Here is a 21,668-nt window from a genome sequence, read left to right as displayed (position 1 = left end):
TTCAGTGATCCTGGAAATTCCTGCTCTTCCTGTGATGGAGGGAGAAGCTGTAACTCTGACTTGTAGAAACAAGACGACTTCCTCACAGACCTCAGCTGATTTCTATATAGATGATCAATAGCAGCTCTACAGAAAACATGATCATCCACAATGTTTCCAAGTCTGATGAAGGACTCTACAAGTGCAGCATCTCTGGAGCTGGAGAATCAGCAGAGAGCAGGTTGACTGTCAGAGGTGAGACACAGAAACATTCGAAAATATGTCAATATATCATATGTGCACATAAAGACATGGACGTGCTTTAAATTACAAATATTTAATATTACAAAGACATTGACTTTGACCAACATATGATATCAAATAACTGTCAAATTGTTATCAAAATACTGTAAAATTATTTGCACATTAACACATGCAATATTCTCTTTATTGATTTTAGATGGTCAAAAAGAGACAGTTACTCTCTCTTCTATAGAGATGGTTACTTCCTCTTCCAGTTTCACCCCATCAATCGTTACCAAGGTGTTTCTGCTGATTCTTCTTCTCTGTGTGGGTCTACTTTACTTTGTCAAAACTTGCTGGCAAAGAGGTAAAGAAATTAAAGTTAAAAATCCATTTTACTGAAATATTTGTTGTGAAGGGAGCTTGTTCCTTATACAGGGCTGCTTCCCAACATGTCATTCGCAGTGTTGGTAGGTCCGAATTGGGCCTCGACCTTCAACACAAGTGTGACATTTTGGCAACATGCTGGTATTTTTTTTTTTTTTTTTGAAAGCAAAACTAGCCATATCAGCTCCATGACAGAATATGCCTTCTAAAAAATTACTCATGTCCTATAAGATGGATGGTCTCAGGTTACTATCAACACAAGGTAGCTGTATGATTGCATTTTTTTACAGGTAAATTAAACTTTTAGTGCCGTAATGGGCTGTAATTTGTATTATTTATTTGTTCTGTACATTTTCTATGTCGGGTTTCGGAGAGAGAGCTGATTGAAAGAGGAGCTGTAACAGTTTCCCTCAGTGTTTGTAAATCTATAACACCATGATATGACTATGACACAAACACAACAGTATGTTTAGTGTAGTCACTTAACAAGTTCTTTGTTTACTACAAAATTTAAATGATGCATTTATGCATACGTCCTTTGATTTGTATGGAAAGTAAACACTGTCTGAATTTGGATTAAAATAAAATATTTAACATTTTATGTTAAAAGTTTTTTTTATCTTTTTTTTGCTCTTTCACCAACTAAGACATGTCACTCTTTATCAGTTTATTCTAGTTAAACCAACTTTTTCCATCCTCAGTGTCTGTTCACATGTCTGAAAATACAGTTCAACAGCACAGAGTTGCTGTGGCTTTTCAATAGACTCGCTGTGGTCAACTTCTAATTTCATATACACTGTCTTATTTCTAATGTGACAAAACTGTGAACCTGATGCATTATGTCTTCCATTTGACAGGTGTCAGAAAGAGTCCTGACAGAAAAAAGTCAGGTGATGCGTTTGCTTTAGCTTAATCTATTTTATATGTTAGAGGTTAGTATTACTGAAATGATTTACAATGACTAGAGTCATTATCATAAGACAGAGATTTTCGTTTTTCTGCATTGTTTTTTGTTTCTTTCTACTTATGATGTACTAAGAATTTACAGATCACATTGTAGAAAATGGGAAAGTCTTTCATGTAGACCATTTTACTTTGAAAAGGTGGTGTAGTGGTGCACTCTTGTGGTCTGAGTGAGTAATACAAAAATAAACAGAAAAAAACTGATTCACAAAACCATTAAAAAAAACAGATCTATTTTGATCTTGGTAGTTTTCAAAAATAAAATAAAATAAAAAATAGTAATAATAATAATATTCTAAATTATAATAGCTGTTTTGCTGTTTAGGTAAATTATGAAATAATGCATTTGACAGGCATTCAGCTAACCATTTGGTCACTCAACAGACAAAGGTGCCTCTGTGCAGCTCTCAGAAATATACAGTATAAAATGTATCTACTGACTAGAGGCCCTTGTGGGTCCAAAACAAATGGACCTGAGCAGAGTGAGACTCATCTTATCGAGCGACTGCTGTTGAGCCAAGACCTCAGAGAAACAGCTTCCAACAACAGCCGAGGCCAGGACCGTCTTCATGGTAGAGTGGAACCAACCCCAGTCACCACACACATTCCACAGAGACCAAACGGGGCATCCAAGCAACGAGATCTTGAACCAAAAGCGGGGCACCAGGAAGAGACAGACAGGTCCACAGGGCAGAGGGTGGAACGACATGTGAAGCTTCACAGAGAAACAGTAAAAGGAAAGAGAGAGGGAGAGAAAGAGAAGAGGAGAGATGGCAGTTAGTTATGATCACAGTCAGAAAAAGTTTGAGGTGAATGTATATTTAGTGTAGTGCAGCAGGGACTCCGGCAGGACTAATTATGACAGCCTAACTAAAAGGGTGAGCCAGAAGGAAACACAGACATGAGGGCTCACTGGGATGTAGAGCAACCGAACACTTCACCATCAACAAACCTGAGTGATCAGTGACAGTGGGGAAGACAGCATCTAAACACACCAGTTCACCATCCATGAGTCTTTCCCTAAGGCAAATCTATTTACAAAAATGTTTGACTAAATAAATAGGTTTTCAGCCTAGACTTAAATACTGAGACTGTGTCTGAATCCCAAACACTATTTGGAAGGCTATTACAGTAGTCCAACCCAGAGGTGATGAAAGCATGGACTAATTTTTCTGCATCATTTAGTGACAAAATATTCCTTAGCTTGGCAATATTTCTGAGGTGAAAGAAAGCTGTCCTGGTGATATTACATTACATTCTACATGAGCTTCAAATGAAAGACTGGAATCTAGAATCACACCAAGGTCTTTTATTGTTGCACTAGATAGAACAGAAAGGCCATCTAGAGTTACGGTGTGATCTAAAATCTTGCTTCTAGTTGCATGTGGTCCTATAACTAGTACTTCTGTCTTATCAGGATTAAGCAAGAAGTTAATTAGCATCCAGTCTCTTATATCCTTTACACGTTGCTCAACTTTATTAAGCTGTTTGATCTCATCTGGTTTTGATGGAACATATAACTGTGTGTCGTCAGCATAGCAATGAAAGCTAATACCATGCTTATTTAATAATCAGAACAGACAGCTTGGTCGGCTGGTTAGTGTAGTGGTAACATCACCACCTTCCATGTGGGAGACTGGGGTTCAAATCCCAGCTGTGGCCTACCTCCAGCAGGGGTCCTTAGGCAAGACCTCCTCATGCTGCCCTGCCTACCATTGTGGGACCAAGTGGTGGGCCTAAAACCAAACCCTGTGGAACACCAAATTGCCATTTAGATCTACAGTGTGATAACAGTGTGTAGATCTAAATGGAATCACTCAAATAGGACCTAAGCCAGGAGAGGGCTGTTTCCTTAATTCCTACAACATTTTCTAGTCTGTGAAGGAGAATACTATGGTCAATGGTGTCAAAAGCTGCCCTGAGGTCAAGTAACACAAGCATTGTGACGCAACGCTGATCAGAGGCCAATAGGAGGTAATTTCTAATTTAACAAGTGCCGTCTCTGTGCTGTGATGAGGCCTAAATCCTGACTGATATAGTTTGTGTGTGTTATTTCAATGTAGATAAGAGCATAGCTGCCCCGCTGCTATCTTAGAATCTTAGAGATAAAGGGGAGGTTTGATATCGGCCTGTTTTTTTTTTTATTTTTATTATTATTTCTTTATTTATTTATTTATTTTTGTTTTTACTGAAATTTTAATGATAATAATATTTGCAGTGGGCAGAGTCCACCTGTACTTTAGTGTACCTGTACAGACTTGAAGATAAAGGAATTCTGACTGAAAAGTTCACCACTTATCTTAAAATGTTAACAGTAAAGAGTTCTGTTTAATAAATAATTTTCTATTCACTATTCTATTATTAACCTCATACAAATGTATCCTGTGACTGTTCTAAGAAATCACTCAATCAGTTGACTTAATACTTTCACCAAACAAGTAACTCTGCACCTCTTTGAACAGACTTTGCGCAGTGTGAGAACACATGACTTATGTTGCATTTTTTGTCTTTAATGTGGCAACAAATGTCAATATTTACATTTGTCAACACTTTTTAAAAAGTTATGTCATTTTGATTCAGCATCATTTGTACTTTGTGTTTAGTGTTAATTTGCTAATGTTAGAATGTTAATACATTATCATCAAACCTGCATCGGTGTTTTTAGCAGTGTCACTATGAGATTGTTCTAAATAATAATAACAACAAATACCTTATTGATTCCCTTGGAGAAATTGTGGTAGGATAGCTGTCTGACAGAGGTCAGTGGTACTACGGGGTGTCAGTGTCTTATTTGAGGACACCTCTGCCAGGAATTAAACTACAACTACCCCTCAAAACACATGGAGAAGCTGGGGATTGAACCCAGGGCCTCATACATGCAAAGCATGCACTCTACCACTGAGCTACATCCCCAATTACAACATACATGACACCATTCTTTCAACTCACTGCTGTGGTTTGAGAGACAATGCAGCGTAAAAGCTGACATTTTTGACTGTGATACCTGTAAAACATTTTGGACTACTGGTCATTTTATTTATATTTTAAAGTCCACAGTTGTGCTTTGCTCCAACAACTGATGTTTAACCACCAGATTATTTCTGCTGTAACAGAAGAAAAAGTTTCTGATCAAAAAAAATCATCACATTAACAGCAGAAGTAAGAAAAGAGGAAAAGGCCTCTCTGTGCAGCTACATTACACTTCAGTCTGATGTTCAGTCAGCAGCAAGACAACATGGAGGTTGCAGCTCTCTGCATCAAAATTTGTGTGTACGGAGTCTGTCTCTACAAACTTTCAGTTGCTATTTGTGTTTTTCCACATAAGTAATCTGATTCTCTTTAGTGATGAAGCTGATGTGTCATGAACATAATCAGAAAGCTTGTAATTACCTCACTGAACGCACTCAGCCTTTTGAGGGACATATTTTCACTGTTGTTGTTTTGTGGTTTATTTGAAAGAAGCTGGAAACCAGCACAGTTATTTGTATATGAGACACTAACTTTTTGTTGTGAGGAGGTTTCAGATTGTGAAGTTGTATGTCAGTCCAAAGGAAAAATGCCCTCATGGAAAACCACTACTAAGAAAACATCAACAGGGTCGTCTTGTTCTTTCTGTGATGTAGGGAGAAACTGTAAAAAACAATGTTTTTAGTCTTATTATGATGGTGGTTTGCAGACAGACTCGCTCCCTATGTAGAATGTGGTGTAGTGGTGCACTCATGTGGTCAAAGTAAGCATTATAAAAAAACCCTAAAAAAAAGGAATAAAAAAAAAAAAAAACTTAAAGTGGCAGGAAAAACTAATATAAACAATTTTCACTTTTCTGGTTTTCTGAATAAAGATGTCTTCATCATGTACTCAGATGTTAACACCATTGTTCTGCTGGACCTTTCAGACACAAATTTATTTATACTGAAATCACTTTAGACGCTTTCACTGCACTCAGGTGATCCCCATTTTACCAATTGTGGGACTACTAGCACCAAACACTGATTTTACCATGCACTTTTTTTTAATTGACATTGCTTTGTATTAGGTTTTTTTTTTTGCTCCCCAATTTATTGACCATGAATGATTTGTAATATCAATAAAAGGATAAAACCATTCAAGAGAGTGAAAATATTTTTATAGGAACTGTATGATAAGATAAGATAAGAAAACCTTTATTAGTCCCACAATGGGGAAATTGCATTTTTACAACAGCTTAAATACAGTAGAGTGTCAGAAAGACAGTCTGACCAAAGGAGACGAAAGACTAAACTGGCACAGTCCGAGATAAATAGACTATGAAACCTGATAGTACAAACAGTACAGTAATAAATAAAATATATACATGTAAGTACAGTATATGGATATTACTGGATGGCAGTATTGAAAATGTACATTGTAAAGTTGGTTTATGATTATTGTCCAGGTGTAATATGAGTATCAGCAGTGTTCATTGTACAGTCTGACTGCAGCAGGGAGAAAAGATCTGCGTAATCTCTCCTTCGCACAGCGAGGGTGGATCAGTCTGTCACTGAAGCTGCTCCCCAGAGCAGACAGGGCGTCCTGCAGTGGGTGAGACTCGTGGTCCAGCATGAATGTCAGTTTTGCCAGGACCCTTCTCTCACCCACCTCTCGCACTGAGTCCAAGGGACAGCCCAGGACAGAGCTGGACGTCTTGATTACTTTGTCCAGCTTCTTCCTCTCCCTCTCTGTGATGCTGCTGCTCCAGCAATCCACACCGTACAGGATGGCTGATGCCACTACAGAGTCATAGAAGGTCTTCAGGAGTGCTCCCTTCACTCCAAAAGACCTCAGTCTCCTCAGGAGGTATGTTGTGGCTAACGGCAGAACTTAAGTTACCTAGTATGACTACTGGTACAAACCAAACTCCAATTCCTTTGAATGTTAGATCAAATAGTTATTTATGCTGTAAACTATGACATCAGGCATACAACAGACACACAGCTGAAAAAATCTTCACTTACGAGTCTCTCTCTCTAGACGAGAGGCCGTCAGAGGTCTGAACTGAATGGACACGTAGAAAGCCAACCTCATATGAAAAAAATACAGCCAGACTAGACGTGAATGGACCAGAATGTCATGACCTGATCTAAAATGTGGTCGACCTGAAGTGAACACAAACAGCAGCACTGACATGCTGTCAATCAACAAGCAGCCACAATGGAAATCAACAGACATAATCGAGATTCAAGAGAATTAAAGGAGACCCAACCTGATGACCTTGTGTTTTCCACTTATGTCAGTAGATCAGCCGTCAATTGACTTCTATTAGACCTTTGAATATTAAGCAGTTTTACAAGTTGAGTAGATTTTGTACTTTATGTGTATTTCGATGAAACTGTAGAAACTCAAAGTATTTCACACTGAAACCAGTAGAAAAACCTCAAACATGTAGCGAGATTTATGTCAGCTACTCTTAGCACTGGCATACAACACATAACAAACTGGTCTAAAGCTGCATTAAGTTACTTTTTGACAACTTGGAATATTAGGAAATGTGCTGATAGAAATGTTTTCAACTTATAAAGTAAAATAAATGAGAAACAGTCTCATGCACAACATGGCTCTGTTGTGTAGGTGGATTAACAGGTACTGTAAGTTAGACAATATGATGATGATGATGATGACATGATCGTAGATCTGTGGGTTCTTCCAAAGTCATGTCGAGCTTGTTGACCTGGCAACATATCCACAAACTGAAAGGAGCTCACGAGCAGGTTTGTTCTTCTACAAACAATCCACTGTTACAAACTGTATGATTCAGTCAACAACCACCAGAGTGCACTGTTCACTAGATTATTAAATCTAGCTTTTGTGAAACCACTTCTCTGAAGAGACAACATACAACCAAATAACCTTGTCTAAAACCCGATTCTGTATATAGAGATATAAGAAGAACAGGGCCCAGAATACCCAAAGAAAAAACAGCTGCAAAACCAAGTCCAATTAAGTCTGGAATTTCAAAATAATATGTATAATAATATAATTTATGTGTACTGTAATTATTGCTCAGACCAGTGTGTAACCCCAGATTATTTTCTAGTTGTTCGATTTACATGTTTATTTTGTCTTTTCTGTGTTTTCACCTTTTTTTTTTTTTTTTATTCATGGTAAAGACAATTGTTGTTTCAGTTTTTGGTACATTTTTTTTCTTTGTGTGTACAATATGGAAATTACAAGGTCAAAATATGTTCTCTACCTATTCAATTTTAGACCAATACACTGCTCAGGTGTTATGAGAGCCCAGGTTGCTCTGGCCTTCAGCTCTTCTGCATTGTTGGGTCTGGCATATCACATCCTCCTCTTCACAATATCCCATAGCTTTCCTATGGGGTTAAGGTCAGGCGAGTTTGCTGGTCAATTCAGAACAAGGATATCATGGTCCTTAAACTAGGTACTGGTAGATTTGGCACTGCGGGCAGGTGCCATGTCCTGTTGGAAAATGAAATCTGCATCTCCCTAAAGTTGGTCATCAGCAGGAAGCAGGACATGCTCTAAGACTTCCTGGTATACAGCTGCTTTGACCTTGGACCTCAGAAAACAAAGAACACCAGCAGATGACATGGCACCCCAAACCATCACTGACTGTGGAAACTTTACACTGGACCTCAAGCAACGTGGATTCTGTGCCTCTCCTCTCTTCCTCCAGACTCTGGGACCCTGATTTCCAAAAGAACATGCAAAATTTACTTTCATCAGAGAACATAACTTTAGACCATCAGCAGCAGTCCAGTTCTTTTTGTCTTTAACCCAGGCGAGACGCTTCAGATGCTGTCTGTTGTTCAAGAGTGGCTTGACACAAGGAATGCGACAGCTGAAACCCATGTCTTGCATATGTCTGTGTTTAGGGGTTTTGAATGGGTTTTGTTTCACAATTCTCTCCAGGGTGCGGTTATCCCTATTGCTTGTACACTCAGCAGTCTTCCCCATGATTGTGTAGCACACAGAACTAGACTGAGAGACAATTTATAGGCCTTTGCAGGTGTTTTGAGTTACTTAGCTGATTAAAGTTTGGGAAAATCCTTTATTTGTATTAGTCTTAAGTAATATTCTAATTTTCTGAGATACTGAATTTGGGTTTTTCATTAGTTATCAGTTCTATTCATCGCCAATTCACAACAGAAGTCATCTCAAGTAACTTTATAGTGCAACATTTTAGACCTTACAGACCATAAATATGCAAAAAATAATAATATAGAAAACCCAACCAATCCACTTGAGGAAGCTTTAGGCAGTGAAGAGTAAAAAAAACCCTTTAGATAAAGAAAGCTCCAGCAGAACCAGGCTCATAATGGGGGGCCACTGTTGTACACTGTGTGACTTAATGTTATTTATTTATTTCCACAAATGTACATGTGACTGATGTAGGTCACAAATATGTGATAGGACTGCTCCATAAAGCCTTCTTCCAGCTCATCCCAAAGATTCAGTTGGATTGCAGGGGGCAGAGTAGGACTAGTAAATTGAATGTGTGTTTGCATGTGTGTGATACTGAGTGAAAGACAGAGACAAAAACAAAGAAAGAAATATTGATTTATATCTGTGTGTGTGTAAAAAGTCAGTTGTTGATTGAAACATTTTTTATTTTATTTTTTTGTCCTTAAACTCAGTTTAATGAATAAATATTTTCAAAACAAATTCAAAGACGCAAACTTTCATCCAACCTGTCCAGTGCGTATATTAGGTAGTACCAGTATTCCCAGAACGCTTAAAAAACAAATCATTAAATGAATGGATGAAATTTTCTGCATTAGTTTTATTTCATGTTTAGTGTTCATTTGATAATGTTTGCACTAAGGATGACATATATAGAAATCGTCAAACCTACCAAACATCAGTGTGTTAGCAGTGTCACTGTGAGATTGTTACAATACAGACATGAACTATTCTCTCACCTTTCTGCTGTGGTTTGATCTGAAATGCAGCATAGCGGCTGTAGACGTATATTTTTAACTCTGATACCTGTAAAACATTTTGGTGTACTGGTCATAATGCTGACAGTTGTGCTTTGCTCCAACCACTTATGTTTAACCACCAAGTTATTTCTACTGAAACAGTTGAGAAAGTTTGTGATCTAAAAGATTCATCACATGCATTCACAGGAAGAGGCCCCCCTGTGCATCTACATTAAATTTCAGTCTGATGTTCAGTCCGCAGCAAGACAACATGGAGGTCACAGCTCTCTGCATGAAACTGCGTGAGTACTGAGTTTGACTGTTATTTAACACACTTTTAGCTGCTATTTGTGTATTACTGTATCAACAATTTGTATCAGCACGTTGATTGTACAAACATATGTTGTTTTCTTTTGTCTCTTTAGTGATGATTGAAATGATGCTGCTGTGTGAACATGATCAGAAAGTTTGTAAGTACCAGTTATTTACTCACTGAACATATTTAGCATTTTGAATGTATTGCTTGTTGTTGTTTTGTGTTTTATTTAAAAGATGTAAGAAACAGGAAAATGTATATTCCTTCTTCTATTAATCAAACCATTTCTGATTAATAGTTAAGACAAACGTCAAATTATCATGAGAATCGTGATGACATTTATCATTTCGCACTAGCCCTTTTCTTTTGTTCTGTTATTTAAAAAAAAATGTCTCTTTCTTTTTTTTTTGTCTTTGTTCCAGATGCAGCTTCCCTTTTTATTGATCCAAACAGAGCACAGTTCTTTGAATATGAGTCAGTAACTTTTTATTGTGAGGGGGTCTCTTATTGTGAACTTGTACATGTGCTCAAAGGAAAAATATCCTCATGTAATAAAACTAATAAGAAAACAGCAACAGGTTCGTCCTGCACCGTTACAAATGTTTACACAGATGACAGTGGAAAATTATGGTTTCAGGCTGGAGGGGGGGAAAGAAGTAACATTGTCAACATTGTTGTCACTGGTAAGTTTTTTATCATGACAACAACATTTTGTCATAAATTCAACATGAGTGTTTCATTAAATCTGCTTTTACATCCTTGTTGTTCAGCTGGTTCAGTGATCCTGGAAATTCCTGCTCTTCCTGTGATGGAGGGAGAAGCTGTAACTCTGACTTGTAGAAACAAGACGACTTCCTCACAGACCTCAGCTGATTTCTATAAAGATGGAGTCTTTATCAATAGCAGCTCTACAGGAAAAATGATCATCAACAGTGTTTCCGAGTCTGATGAAGGACTCTACAAGTGCAGCATCTCTGGAGCTGGAGAATCGACTGAGACCAGGTTGATTGTCAGAGGTGAGACACAGAAAGATTTTAAAATAGAATTTATATCTACATGTAGTATAAATGACAACTGTAGCTCTAAATATTAACTGAAGCAATAAATAAAGTTTGCTAATTGTGAAAATATCAAAATATTATGGAAGTATGTGTAAATGAGGTACAATACTTTGTATCACCATTGCAGATGTTCAAAAAGAGACGGTTACTTCCTCTACCAAGGAGATAATTACTTTACCTCATAAAGAGACGGTTACTTCCCCTTTTAAAGAGACGGTTGCGTTCTCTCCTAGTTTCAATCCATGGATTTTTGTTACCGTTTTATTTGCGGTTTTGCTGGTGTTTGTGGGACTACTTCACTTTGTCAGAAGTTACTGGCACAGAGGTAAAGAAAATAAGGGTAAAAATACTTGTTACTTGTACAATGCTGCTTCTGAACATTTCACTCACGGTTTGTATTTGTGACTCAAAACAAGCTATGAATTTAGTTGTAAAAACAAATTTAAATTCAACCAGTCAGTCTCTGAGCAACAGAATATTTCCTTCTGATGAATATTTAGTACTTTTAAACATGCTTAAGTACATTTTTTAGACAAAGTGAGGTATTTACCAGCAGCTTATTGGTATTTTAATTGCAGATTAGTTAATACTTAATACTGAAGTTTAATACTTAATACATACTTACTTGAGTTAATTTAGTTAATTTCCTGTTACACCTACCAAAACAAATTTTGGACATAATTCAAGCACAGTTTTGCTGCACTTTTATGAAAGTGATTGTGTTAACAACTTTCCTTCCTGATTTTCTAATAATCTTATCTTTTCTCTACTGAAGTAGTGTCCCCTCTGAGACCTGAATCAGGCTCAACTGGGACTCAAACAGGTGAGAATAAAATAAAATCTCATTAAACTGGTACGGACACACTAAACATGACGAAAGAAAAAAGGAAGAACATTGCTCTTCTTTTGTCCCTTTTTTTCAGAACACAAAGCTGACAAGAAAATCAGAAGAGTATACAACATATTAATAATAAATAAGCCGTGAAACAAATTTCAAAAGCATTTGTTTAGTCATTTTTGACATTAAACATTAAGACAATGATCTAGTAACACATTAAAACAAATAACAAATTTACCAATATACATGAAAGTTTTGTTTGTTTGAATGGTTTAATTATATATAAAATGAGACAGATCATCTGCCTGTGTAAAGAAAAGTGAGAGCATGTTGAGTTTCAATAATAATCTAAATATCAAAGTAAATAGCCATGTTTATTACATTTCACCACAGCAGCTCATAGTACAGTATTGTAACAAAACAAGTTAAAACAAAAAGTATGCTACGTCACCTGCCTGTTGTTTTTCATTTTACTTCACAACTGTAATACACATCTTGTACAGACCACATCACCCATATAACTCAAAAGCATTTTATTGTACACTAATTTCAGTTGAAAGGACAAAACATTTCAAATTAATTTTTTGGATTAGAAATACAGTGTCTATAAAAAGTATTAATTCGCTTCGATGTTTTATCAATTTATTAACATCATAAATCAATCATAATTGATAAAAGTTGGCGAATTTGACAAATAAAATTCTAAAAAAAAACCTCTCTTCCTGGCCCTGGAAGGCTTGTTAAGGTAGAGGGTAAGATGAATGCAGCTAAATACCTGGGAGAAGATTTGTTTTCCAGCAAGACAATGACCCAAAGCATACAGAGAAATAGTTTTATGACAGGAATGTTATTGCGCTTTTTGCATAACTTGTGTTAGATAAGTCAAGACCGATTACCCAAAAATATCAAACTTTTCCTGATAGATACAATGAACAAATATCCTAACTTAAAATTGGTTCAAAGCATCAAATATTATGTTGCTGTTTATATAGCTGTTAACTTTCACTGTCTTTATTAGATGAAGAACAATCATCATGTAGACCCGTTTACTCCATGTTGGGCCCGGATGATTCTCAATGGATTGGTGAGTTTATTAGAAACCAATATAAAACATAACTGATGTTGCAATCATCCAACAGAATAGACAATAATTGATTCAAAGCAAATTAAATCTGTTCTCATGTGTGATTATTTTGGCAACATGATAACATAATCTTGTTTTTATGAAGAACCAGTCGTATCGCCACTATTGACTGTCACCCATCCACCTTTATCAGAAGAAGTTTTGTATAATACAATCTCGTAGGTAAGAACAATATAAAACTGCCAACTCAAGGTGGCTGTATGATATGAAAAAAGGGTATCTGGATTTTCCAAGGTTAATAATTTAGCTAGTTACCAACAACATCCATAATTATTAACTTTCATGTTCCAAGTACCAATCAACATATATGTACAAGTTAAAAATCAACTATTACAATGACTCAATGTGACAGGCAACTTAAATTTTGATACTCCAAAAGTAAGTATTAAGTAGATTTACTTGCTATATTGCTATACAAACAAAATATTTTTGTGTGTGTTTAATGAATGAGTGAATACATCATTGTGTCAGCAATCACATTTATTGGTTTTGTAAACTGTTCAATTAATTATTCAAAGGCAAAGATTTATTCTTGGTCTTTAGTCGTCGTCATCTGTTCAATGATAGCATCAAGTTTGGAAGTATGTTTGACCCCCAAAGTGTGTCATGTGTAAAAATTTAACTTTCACTTCACATTTTCTGTCTTATAGGTTTCGGTGAGGGAGCTGACTGAAGGAAGAGCTTTAAAAGACAAGTTTCCCTCATTGTTTGTAAATGAATAACACAATTATGACAGTAAGACAGCTGTATGTTTAGTCGCTTACCAAACTATTTCAAACCTATTTGTATTTACTACAACATATAAATGAGGTTTTTATACACCTGTCCATAGAATTGTATAGAAAGTAAACACTGTTTAGTTTTCATTAAATACATTTGAATTAAACTTAGTTTGAGTTGAATTTGTTCAAGCTCTATGACTAACTAAAGGACATGTCTAAGTATCTGTTTCTACCATTTAAAACCAACTTGTTCCATCAGCAGCGTGTCTGTTCTCATGTGTGAAAATAGAAGTAACGAGCACACAGTTTCAGTGGCTTTTAAATAGACCCGCTGTGGTCTGCTTCTAACTTAATAGTGTTACTTAATTTAATCTGATACATAGCTGTCTTGCTTCTTTGCAGTCCGCAATGTGATATTCCTGTGAACACGATGCAGTATGTCTCATGTTCACCAGATATCTACAAGAGTCCAGACAGAAACAGTTGGGAGAGAAATTTGCATTTAGCTTGATTAATTTTCCATAAAAATAATAATCAATGAATAAATAATAAATATTTGCATTGTAAGCTGATGTTCCTATGCTAGTGATCCAAGGTTTTTTTTTTTTTTTTCTTTTTTTTTCGCCGTTGTGCATATTCTGCCCTCCCTGAATGTGGGTGTCTTTGGCAGTTTGGCAGATAAACAGTTTCCCGAATGAGAGACAAGAGTTGATAGTTTGGGCTGTTTATTTACCCCAAAAATTAAGACACTGTACAACTAAAACATACAAAAGAAAAGATGCATAAATCAGCCATATCAATTGATATCTTCAACAGTATGACACGTCTCTCATCCTATTCAAATGACAATGAAAGCATGCCGTGATGTGCTCAAAGCTTGCTTATTAGCTCGATGCTTTAGCTTTAGTTTTGCTTTCTTCTAAATTCAATTTGTGTTCATGATGTACAAAGTATTTAGAGTTCACTTGCAAGTAAACAGAATGAGTAGACTTCTTTGAAGAAGAGTGATGTAGCGTGTCTTTTTTGGGTGATGAAAAAGGAGAAATGCTGCTGCATTATAATAGTGGGGGGTGTTTGATAGTGTACGCTGGTAGATAAAGTATGACCAGTTATCACCTCAGTAAGTGTGGTTTCGGTGGAATGAAAGGACTTTAAGGCCGAATGGAAAGGTTCAAAGAGAAGAAATGTGATTTGAAAGCTAATTTGCTACAACCTTTTCCAGGATTTTAGAGAACAGGAGATTAGAGACTGATCTATAATTACTTAGTGAATCTGGATCAAAGTAAGATTTCTTCAATATAGGTTTAAACTTAAGACTCATGCCAATGAAGATAAAGAAATTCAGACTTAAAGGTCCATCACCTATGCTGAAAAGTGAAAATGGAGTTAGTTTTTATTTTTATTTTTTACTTTTTTATTGTCAGTGTTGTACACTGCAGTCATTTATAACCCATTATACTTTGAATCTACCTTGAACTATATGTTTTTTTTTTCATATTTGCATGTATTATTATCCATGATGTTTATGGTTCTTATCTTCAAACAGTTGATGTAGAATAACATGAATGACGTCTCATGCTGCTCTAACTTGCTGTCTGTTTTGATTAATTGGTGAAATTATTTTCTATTCACTGTTCAATTTTTAACCTTAGACAAACGTGTCCCCTGTGTGTTACATGAAAATCACACGATTGGTGTTGTACAGCAGGTAGGAGATTAGGACTTGTGAATTGAATGTGTGTGTTTCTCAGTGATTATTAGAGAGACACACATAAAAATAAAAGAGGAAAATCATGAAACTGATACTGCATTTAAGGGTGTTTTAATTGAAGCTTGTAATAATGTTGAAATCAGCTGTTGTTGAAAATAAATAGCTTCAGGCTTAACACTGTCAGAAACAGGTTGGACAAAGGACTTTTATTTATCATGAAAAATATTTGATTTTGTCTAATTATAAATCTAAAATATTTTGTATATGGATGTCATTTTTAATCAGCACCATTTGTTTTTGTGCTCAGTGTTGCTACTGCATGCTAATATACCAAAGATGACATATATAGAAATCATCAAACCTGCCAAACATTGGTGTGTTAGCAGTGTCAATGTGAGATTGTTCTAATAATAATAATAATGAATGAAACTTATTGATTCCCTGAGAAATTGTGTTTGGATAGCTGCCAGACAGATGTCGGTGCTACCATGCAGTTTCAGTGTCTTGTCGAAGGAAACTTCAGCAAGTAGCCAGGAGGAACCAGGAATTGAACCACTCACCCTGGGGTTCGTAGAAGACTGCCCCTCAAAACACATTGAGATGCTGGGGATTGAACCCAGGACCTCATACATGCGAAGCATGCGCTCTACCACTGAGCTACATCCCCACCATAAGACAGACTTGAACCATTCTCTCGACTTACTGTTGTGGTTTGAGCGACAATGCAGCATAAAAGCTTTGCACATGGTACATTTTTAACTCTGATACCTGTAAAGCATTTTGGGCTACTGGTCATTTCGACTTATATTTATAAGTCTACAGTTGTGCTTTGCTCCAACCACTGATGTTTAACCACCAGATTATTTCTGCTGCAACAGTAGAGAAAGTTCTTAATCTAAAAAAATCATCAAACTAACAGAAAAGGTAAAAAAAAAAAAACAGGAAGAGACCCCTCTGTGCACCTACATTTCACTTCAGTCTGACGTTCAGTCAGTAGCAAGACAACATGGAGGTCACAGCTCTCTGCATCAAACTATGTGAGTATTGAGTTTTAGTATTCTTTATAGTACAAACTTTTAATTGAAGTTTATAGATAATTGGTATCATCACATAAATCTTATAAACGTCTCTTTCTCGCCTTTAGTCTTTTTAGTGACGATTGTGATGATGCCGTGTGAACATGATCAGAAAGTTAGTAAGTAGCAGTTTTTACCCACTGAGTTTTTTTATTTTTTATTTTTTTAGTTCTTGTTGGTTTTTTTTATGGTTTCTTTATAAGAAGTAAAAAATAGCAAAATAAGTTTATTTCATTTTTTGTTGTTCCAACCATTAAGGTCTGGCAGTAACTCATAGGAATCATGCTGCAGTTTACGTACTCTAATTTGTGAATCTTGTTTGTCTTTGTTCCAGATGCAGCTTCTCTTCATATTGATCCAAACAGAGCACAGTTCTTTGTATATGAGTCAGTAACTTTTTATTGTGAGGGGGTCTCTTATTGTGAAGTTGTACGTGAGTCCAAAGGAAAAATATCCTCATGTAAAACCTCTAATAAAAAGACATCAACAGGGTCGTCCTGCACCATAAAAGATGTTTTTCCAGCTGACAGTGGAAAATACTGGTTTGAGGCTGAAGCGGGGGAAAGAAGCAACAGTGTTAACATCACTATCACTGGTAAGTTTTTATCATGACAACAACATTTTGTCATAAACTCAACATGAGTGTATCATTAAATCAGCTTTTACATCCTTGTTGTTCAGCTGGTTCAGTGATCCTGGAAATTCCTGCTCTTCCTGTGATGGAGGGAGAAGCTGTAACTCTGACTTGTAGAAACAAGACGACTTCCTCACAGACCTCAGCTGATTTTTATCAATATGGAGACTTCATCAATAACAGCTCTACAGGAAACATGATCATCTACAGTGTTTCCAAGTCTAATGAAGGAGTCTACAAGTGCAACATCTCTGGAGCTGGAGAATCAGCAGAGAGCAGGTTGATTGTTAGAGGTGGGACAGCAAAATGTGAGTTTATATATGTGTGTGTGTGTGTGTGTGTGTATGTATATACATACATGTACATGCTTTGAATTACAAATGTAGCAGATACAGACTTTAAGCAACATATTATATTAGATAATTGTAAAACTGTTTGAAAAAGTACTGTGAAAGTAGTTTCGTATTAAAAAATTGCAATACGCTGTATATTCATTCTAGATGGTCAAAAAGAGATGCAGAGATTCATCCCATGGATCGTTATCAGGGTTTTCCTGCTGATTCTTCTTCTCTGTGTGGGTCTACTTTACTTTGTCAAAAGTTGCTGGCAAAGAGGTAAATAAATTTAAGTTAAAAATATGTTTAACTGAAATATTTGCTGTTGTAGTAACTTGTTCCTTATACAGTGCTGCTTCCCAATATGTCAATCTCAGTGTGGGTAGGTGGGTCCAAAGTTTATGTTGTAGTCACAAAGAAATTTAAAAAGACACAATGGCAACATCAGGTTTAGGCCTCAGCCTTGAACATAAGTTTAACAGTGTGAACTAGAACATAAACTCTCTTTCATACCAGGATCTGGTTCTTCTTATATAATGGAGACATTATATGGACACATTTCTCAAAAATGTCAAACTGGTTCTGAAAGACACAAATATTCTAAATTATTATGGCCAATGTCAGAGTCAATGTAAATACAATGTGTTCTATTATTTAGGCAACATGATGATATAATCTTTTGTTAAAGGCAAAACCAGCAGGATCAGCTCGATGACAGAATATGCCTTCATTTCTACAATCCAATAGGTAAGAACAATAAAAAATAACAAATTTCATATGAGATGGATGGTTTCTCTTCCACCAGTAGACATATTGTAGTTTTCTCAGTTGGCAAATTCCAATTATGACATAGAAATGAACATATATATACAAATTAGAAATCAACTATTAGAATCACTCAGCACAACATGTCACATTTTTACAGGTAAATTAAACTTTCTTTAGTGCCGTAACAGGCTGGAATTTGTATTATTTATTTGTTTGTTCTGTAAATCTTCTGTGTCAGGTTTCGGAGAGAGCTGATTGAAAGAGGAACTTTAACAGTTTCCCTCCCCTTTAACAGTTTGTAAATTTATAACACCATGATATGACTATGAACTGTATGTTTAGTGTAATCACTTAACAAGTTATTACAAACCAATAAATGTTTACTACAAAATGTAAATGAGGCATTTATGCATCTGTCTATAGATTTGTATGGATTCAATAAAATACATTTTACGTCTTTTTTTCTTTTTTTTTGCTCTTTGACCAACTAAAAGACATCTCTGTTATCTCTTTATCAGTTTTTTCCAGTTAAACCAACTTTTTCCATCATCAGCGTCTGTTCACATGTGTGAAAATACAGTTCAACAGCACAGAGCTGCTGTGGCTTTTCAATAGACTCGTTGTGGTCAACTTCTAACTTAATACACGCAGTCTTAATTCTTTGTGGTCAACAATGTGATGTTCCTGTTAAGTTGATTCACAGAGTCACATTGGACAGGTGTCCACAAGAGTACTGACAGAAAAAAGTCTTGAGATCAAGCTAAAGCAATGCATTTGCTTTAGCTTCATTTTTTTTTCTTTTCTCAAAAAAACAACAAAAATAAGTTGGAGGTTTATGTTATTGTAATGATTTGCAATGGCTAGGGTCATTATTATAATACAGAATTTTTTTTTCCTGCATTGTTTCTTTTTGCTAATGATGTACTAAGAATTTACAGGTCACGTGGAAAAAACGTGAAGGTCTTTAGAGCTATTGTGTCGAATAAGCCAGACCTTTTTACTATTTAAAACATGGTGTAGTGGTGCACTCTTGTGGTCTAAGTGAGTAATACAAAAAACTGATTCACAAAGAAAAAAAAAATAATGCACACAACAGGCATTCAGTTAAACTTTTGCTCAATAGAATCTGTACAAAGGTGCCTCTGTGCAGCTCTCAGATATAACTCAACCTTTTAGAAACCACCCTTCTGTAATTGTTCCTAACCTGCCTACACTGCTACCAGATCCTGGAATGAACCTGGCCTTTCCTTTGCCTTACCCCTGGATTTGTAAGTCTGCTTATATTTCTGGCTCTTCCTCTGATCTCAGGTTTTGGACTCTGTACTCTCGTTGCCTTCTTGCACTTTTGATATCGATCTGTTTTTGTACCTGACCTGTCTTCTGAACACTGTCACTTTGTGTTTGGTTTCCTGTTTAGTTTAGTGTACTGCATATCAACCCCGGACCTTTTATCACCTCTCTCTTAGTCTGTCTTTCATTTCTCACCCCTCAGTGATTTCACCTATTATTTGGTTTCTGTTGCTTTTCTTTATTTAGTGTCCCCCTCACCACATTGCATTTCTCAGCATTCCTTGCTCCTTGAATCCAGTACCTGTTTCCTGTCTTAGGTTTGTGTTTTGTACTCCGTGTTGCCACCCAAGCTTCCTAAATAAACCAGTATTTAACCAATTGTAGTGTTGTGAAATCCTTCTTGTAAACTGGTCAAGGTGACAACCCTTACATTTTGTATGATGTAAATCAATAGAGTGTGGATGTTAAGGGGATGCAGCTTATTTATTATCAGGTGCCTCTGTATGGAATTAAAGGCCTAAGCAATCTAAGCCTGTGCTAATACTGTATAATAGAGTAAATAAATAAATAATAAGCCTAATAATAGAAACACAACATGGCATTAGCACAGACTCAGATCTATTCTAATTTATTTGGGTCTCCGACAAGTTAACACACACACACCTTAACATGTACAAGTCAAAATCAAGCAGAAGCTTCCTGAATCACATGATTTACATTTGGTCACTTAATTGGCTGATTTGCTACAATATTGTTTTTTTTAGAAGTGGCGGTGACAGATTTTTGGAAGTGGATTAAAGAGAAATGCAACTCTGTTTAGAAGGGCTTTGGGGAGGCAAGTGTATTTGAAAGATGCCCACAGCCAGAGGTTTAGACATCGATCTGATTGTGTCTCACTTGTATTGACCTTTTTGTTAATAAACCTAACCTCACTTTTGAACACTCTGCTGCCTCTTTGTGCTAATTTGAAGAACTTCCACCTTGTTATGACTCTAAGAAAATAACTCAACTAAATTCCCCCCAAATATACAATACAAGATAAAACAGTGACAATACAAAAACCTCAAACTAATTGCTAAGGTGTTTCTACATCTTGACTGTAGTCCACTTAAAGTAATTAAAACTGATTGGACATGATTTGGAAAAGCAAGACAGCCATAATGGCAGAGTGGGTAGACAGAAGACTTTCCTCAGTGCAAAGCCAGTTTGGAGTTTGCTGAAAAGCATCCGACAGACTCTGGACTGATGGTCCAAGAAACAGCTTCTTCTCCAGTAAAATGAGCATGGTATCTGGTCTCGCAACAAAATTCACCAAAATTTCCCATCCTTTCTCTCATAACACCCAACACCACCTTGTGTGTGTGTGTGTGTGTGAGCCTTTCAACTTTTAAGTTGTTGTAGACAATGGGAAACCTGCTGATCATGGTTTCCAGTGTTGATACAAATAATAAAAAATATATATTGTGAGTTGTGACACATTGTTTTCTCATTGGTTGATTTACTCTTCATAATAAATAAAATTGTTGTTAGTTTTTTGGTAATCGTTTATATATCATAACTCCAGTAGTTGTTAGTGTTGTACTGCAGGGGGCAGAGTGAATTGAATGTGTGTTTGTGTATGTGCATGTGTGAGACCAAATAAATTAAGAGAGACATGCTATGATGCTTATCGTGCCTTTTGGTATGTATTTGTGGAAACTACAATCTTGAAATCAGCTGTTAATGATGAATTGATTCAAGTTAGACAGAGTCAGATTCAGGTTTCACTGAGGACTTTTCATGGTGAAATTATCTGGAAAATATTTTAATTTGTCGAAAACTTTCTGGAAAAAGTATTTCTACTACTAATCAAATTTTCAATCAGCAGCATTTCTACTTTGTGTATAGTGTTGATTTACTGTTGTTAGTGTGCTAATACACTAAGGATGAAATCACCAAACCTGCCAAACATCAGTGCGTTAGACGTGTCACTGTAAGATTGTTATGATACAGACATGAACAATTTTCTCATGGCTGTGGTTTGAGCAAAAATGCAGCACAACGGATGTAGACGTAGTATATTTTTAACTCTGATATCTGTAAAACCTTTTGGCCTACTTGTCATTTAAATGCATATTCATAAGTGTACATTTGCTCCTTACTGAACCCACCATTGTTTAACCACCAGATTATTTCAGTAGAAAAGAAAGTTTCTGATCTAAAAAAACATCACATTAACAGCAGAAGTAAGAAAACAGGAAGTAACACCTCTGTGCACCTACATTACACTTCAGTCTGATGTTCAGTCAGCAGCAAGA

General features: G+C 36.1%; 2 protein-coding genes and 2 non-coding genes across 4 annotated transcripts; 2 read left to right on the top strand and 2 right to left on the bottom strand.

Annotated features, from left to right (window-relative positions):
• Positions 1 to 4,413: 4,413 nt before the first annotated feature.
• On the bottom strand, positions 4,414 to 4,485 carry trnaa-ugc. The gene has a single exon. It is a non-coding gene; the product is annotated as a tRNA-Ala (tRNA).
• A 5,262-nt stretch (positions 4,486 to 9,747) lies between these two features.
• LOC113168620 (high affinity immunoglobulin gamma Fc receptor I-like) lies at positions 9,748 to 11,756 on the top strand. The gene is made up of 4 exons (XM_026369669.1): positions 9,748 to 9,778; positions 9,902 to 9,946; positions 10,215 to 10,475; positions 10,563 to 11,756. The coding sequence occupies exons 1-4, from the start codon at positions 9,748 to 9,750 to the stop codon at positions 10,883 to 10,885; spliced, it is 660 nt and encodes a 219-aa protein (XP_026225454.1). The 3' UTR covers positions 10,886 to 11,756.
• Positions 11,757 to 15,863: 4,107 nt separating this feature from the next.
• Positions 15,864 to 15,935, bottom strand: trnaa-cgc. Its single transcript has one exon. It is a non-coding gene; the product is annotated as a tRNA-Ala (tRNA).
• A 339-nt stretch (positions 15,936 to 16,274) lies between these two features.
• Positions 16,275 to 18,336, top strand: LOC113168287 (sialoadhesin-like). Its single transcript, XM_026369305.1, has 5 exons — positions 16,275 to 16,305; positions 16,422 to 16,463; positions 16,679 to 16,939; positions 17,026 to 17,271; positions 18,320 to 18,336. The coding sequence occupies exons 1-5, from the start codon at positions 16,275 to 16,277 to the stop codon at positions 18,334 to 18,336; spliced, it is 597 nt and encodes a 198-aa protein (XP_026225090.1).
• Positions 18,337 to 21,668: the final 3,332 nt, after the last annotated feature.

The sequence above is a fragment of the Anabas testudineus genome, chromosome 18 (assembly GCF_900324465.2).
Source record: "Anabas testudineus chromosome 18, fAnaTes1.2, whole genome shotgun sequence".
In the NCBI taxonomy this organism is placed as follows: Eukaryota; Metazoa; Chordata; class Actinopteri; order Anabantiformes; family Anabantidae; genus Anabas; species Anabas testudineus.
Note: the sequence above shows the minus strand (reverse complement) of the source record. Positions and strands in the feature narration are given on the sequence as shown.

Bases quoted from the DNA above. Each gene is read 5' to 3' on its own strand.
- LOC113168620 (XM_026369669.1), top strand. From the start codon at position 9,748: ATGGAGGTCACAGCTCTCTGCATGAAACTGC. The intron at 9,779-9,901 runs GTGAGTACTGAG...TTGTCTCTTTAG, and splicing joins AGCTCTCTGCATGAAACTGC to TGATGATTGAAATGATGCTG. The intron at 10,476-10,562 runs GTAAGTTTTTTA...CTTGTTGTTCAG, and splicing joins TGTCAACATTGTTGTCACTG to CTGGTTCAGTGATCCTGGAA.
- LOC113168287 (XM_026369305.1), top strand. From the start codon at position 16,275: ATGGAGGTCACAGCTCTCTGCATCAAACTAT. The intron at 16,306-16,421 runs GTGAGTATTGAG...TAGTCTTTTTAG, and splicing joins AGCTCTCTGCATCAAACTAT to TGACGATTGTGATGATGCCG. The intron at 16,940-17,025 runs GTAAGTTTTTAT...CTTGTTGTTCAG, and splicing joins TGTTAACATCACTATCACTG to CTGGTTCAGTGATCCTGGAA.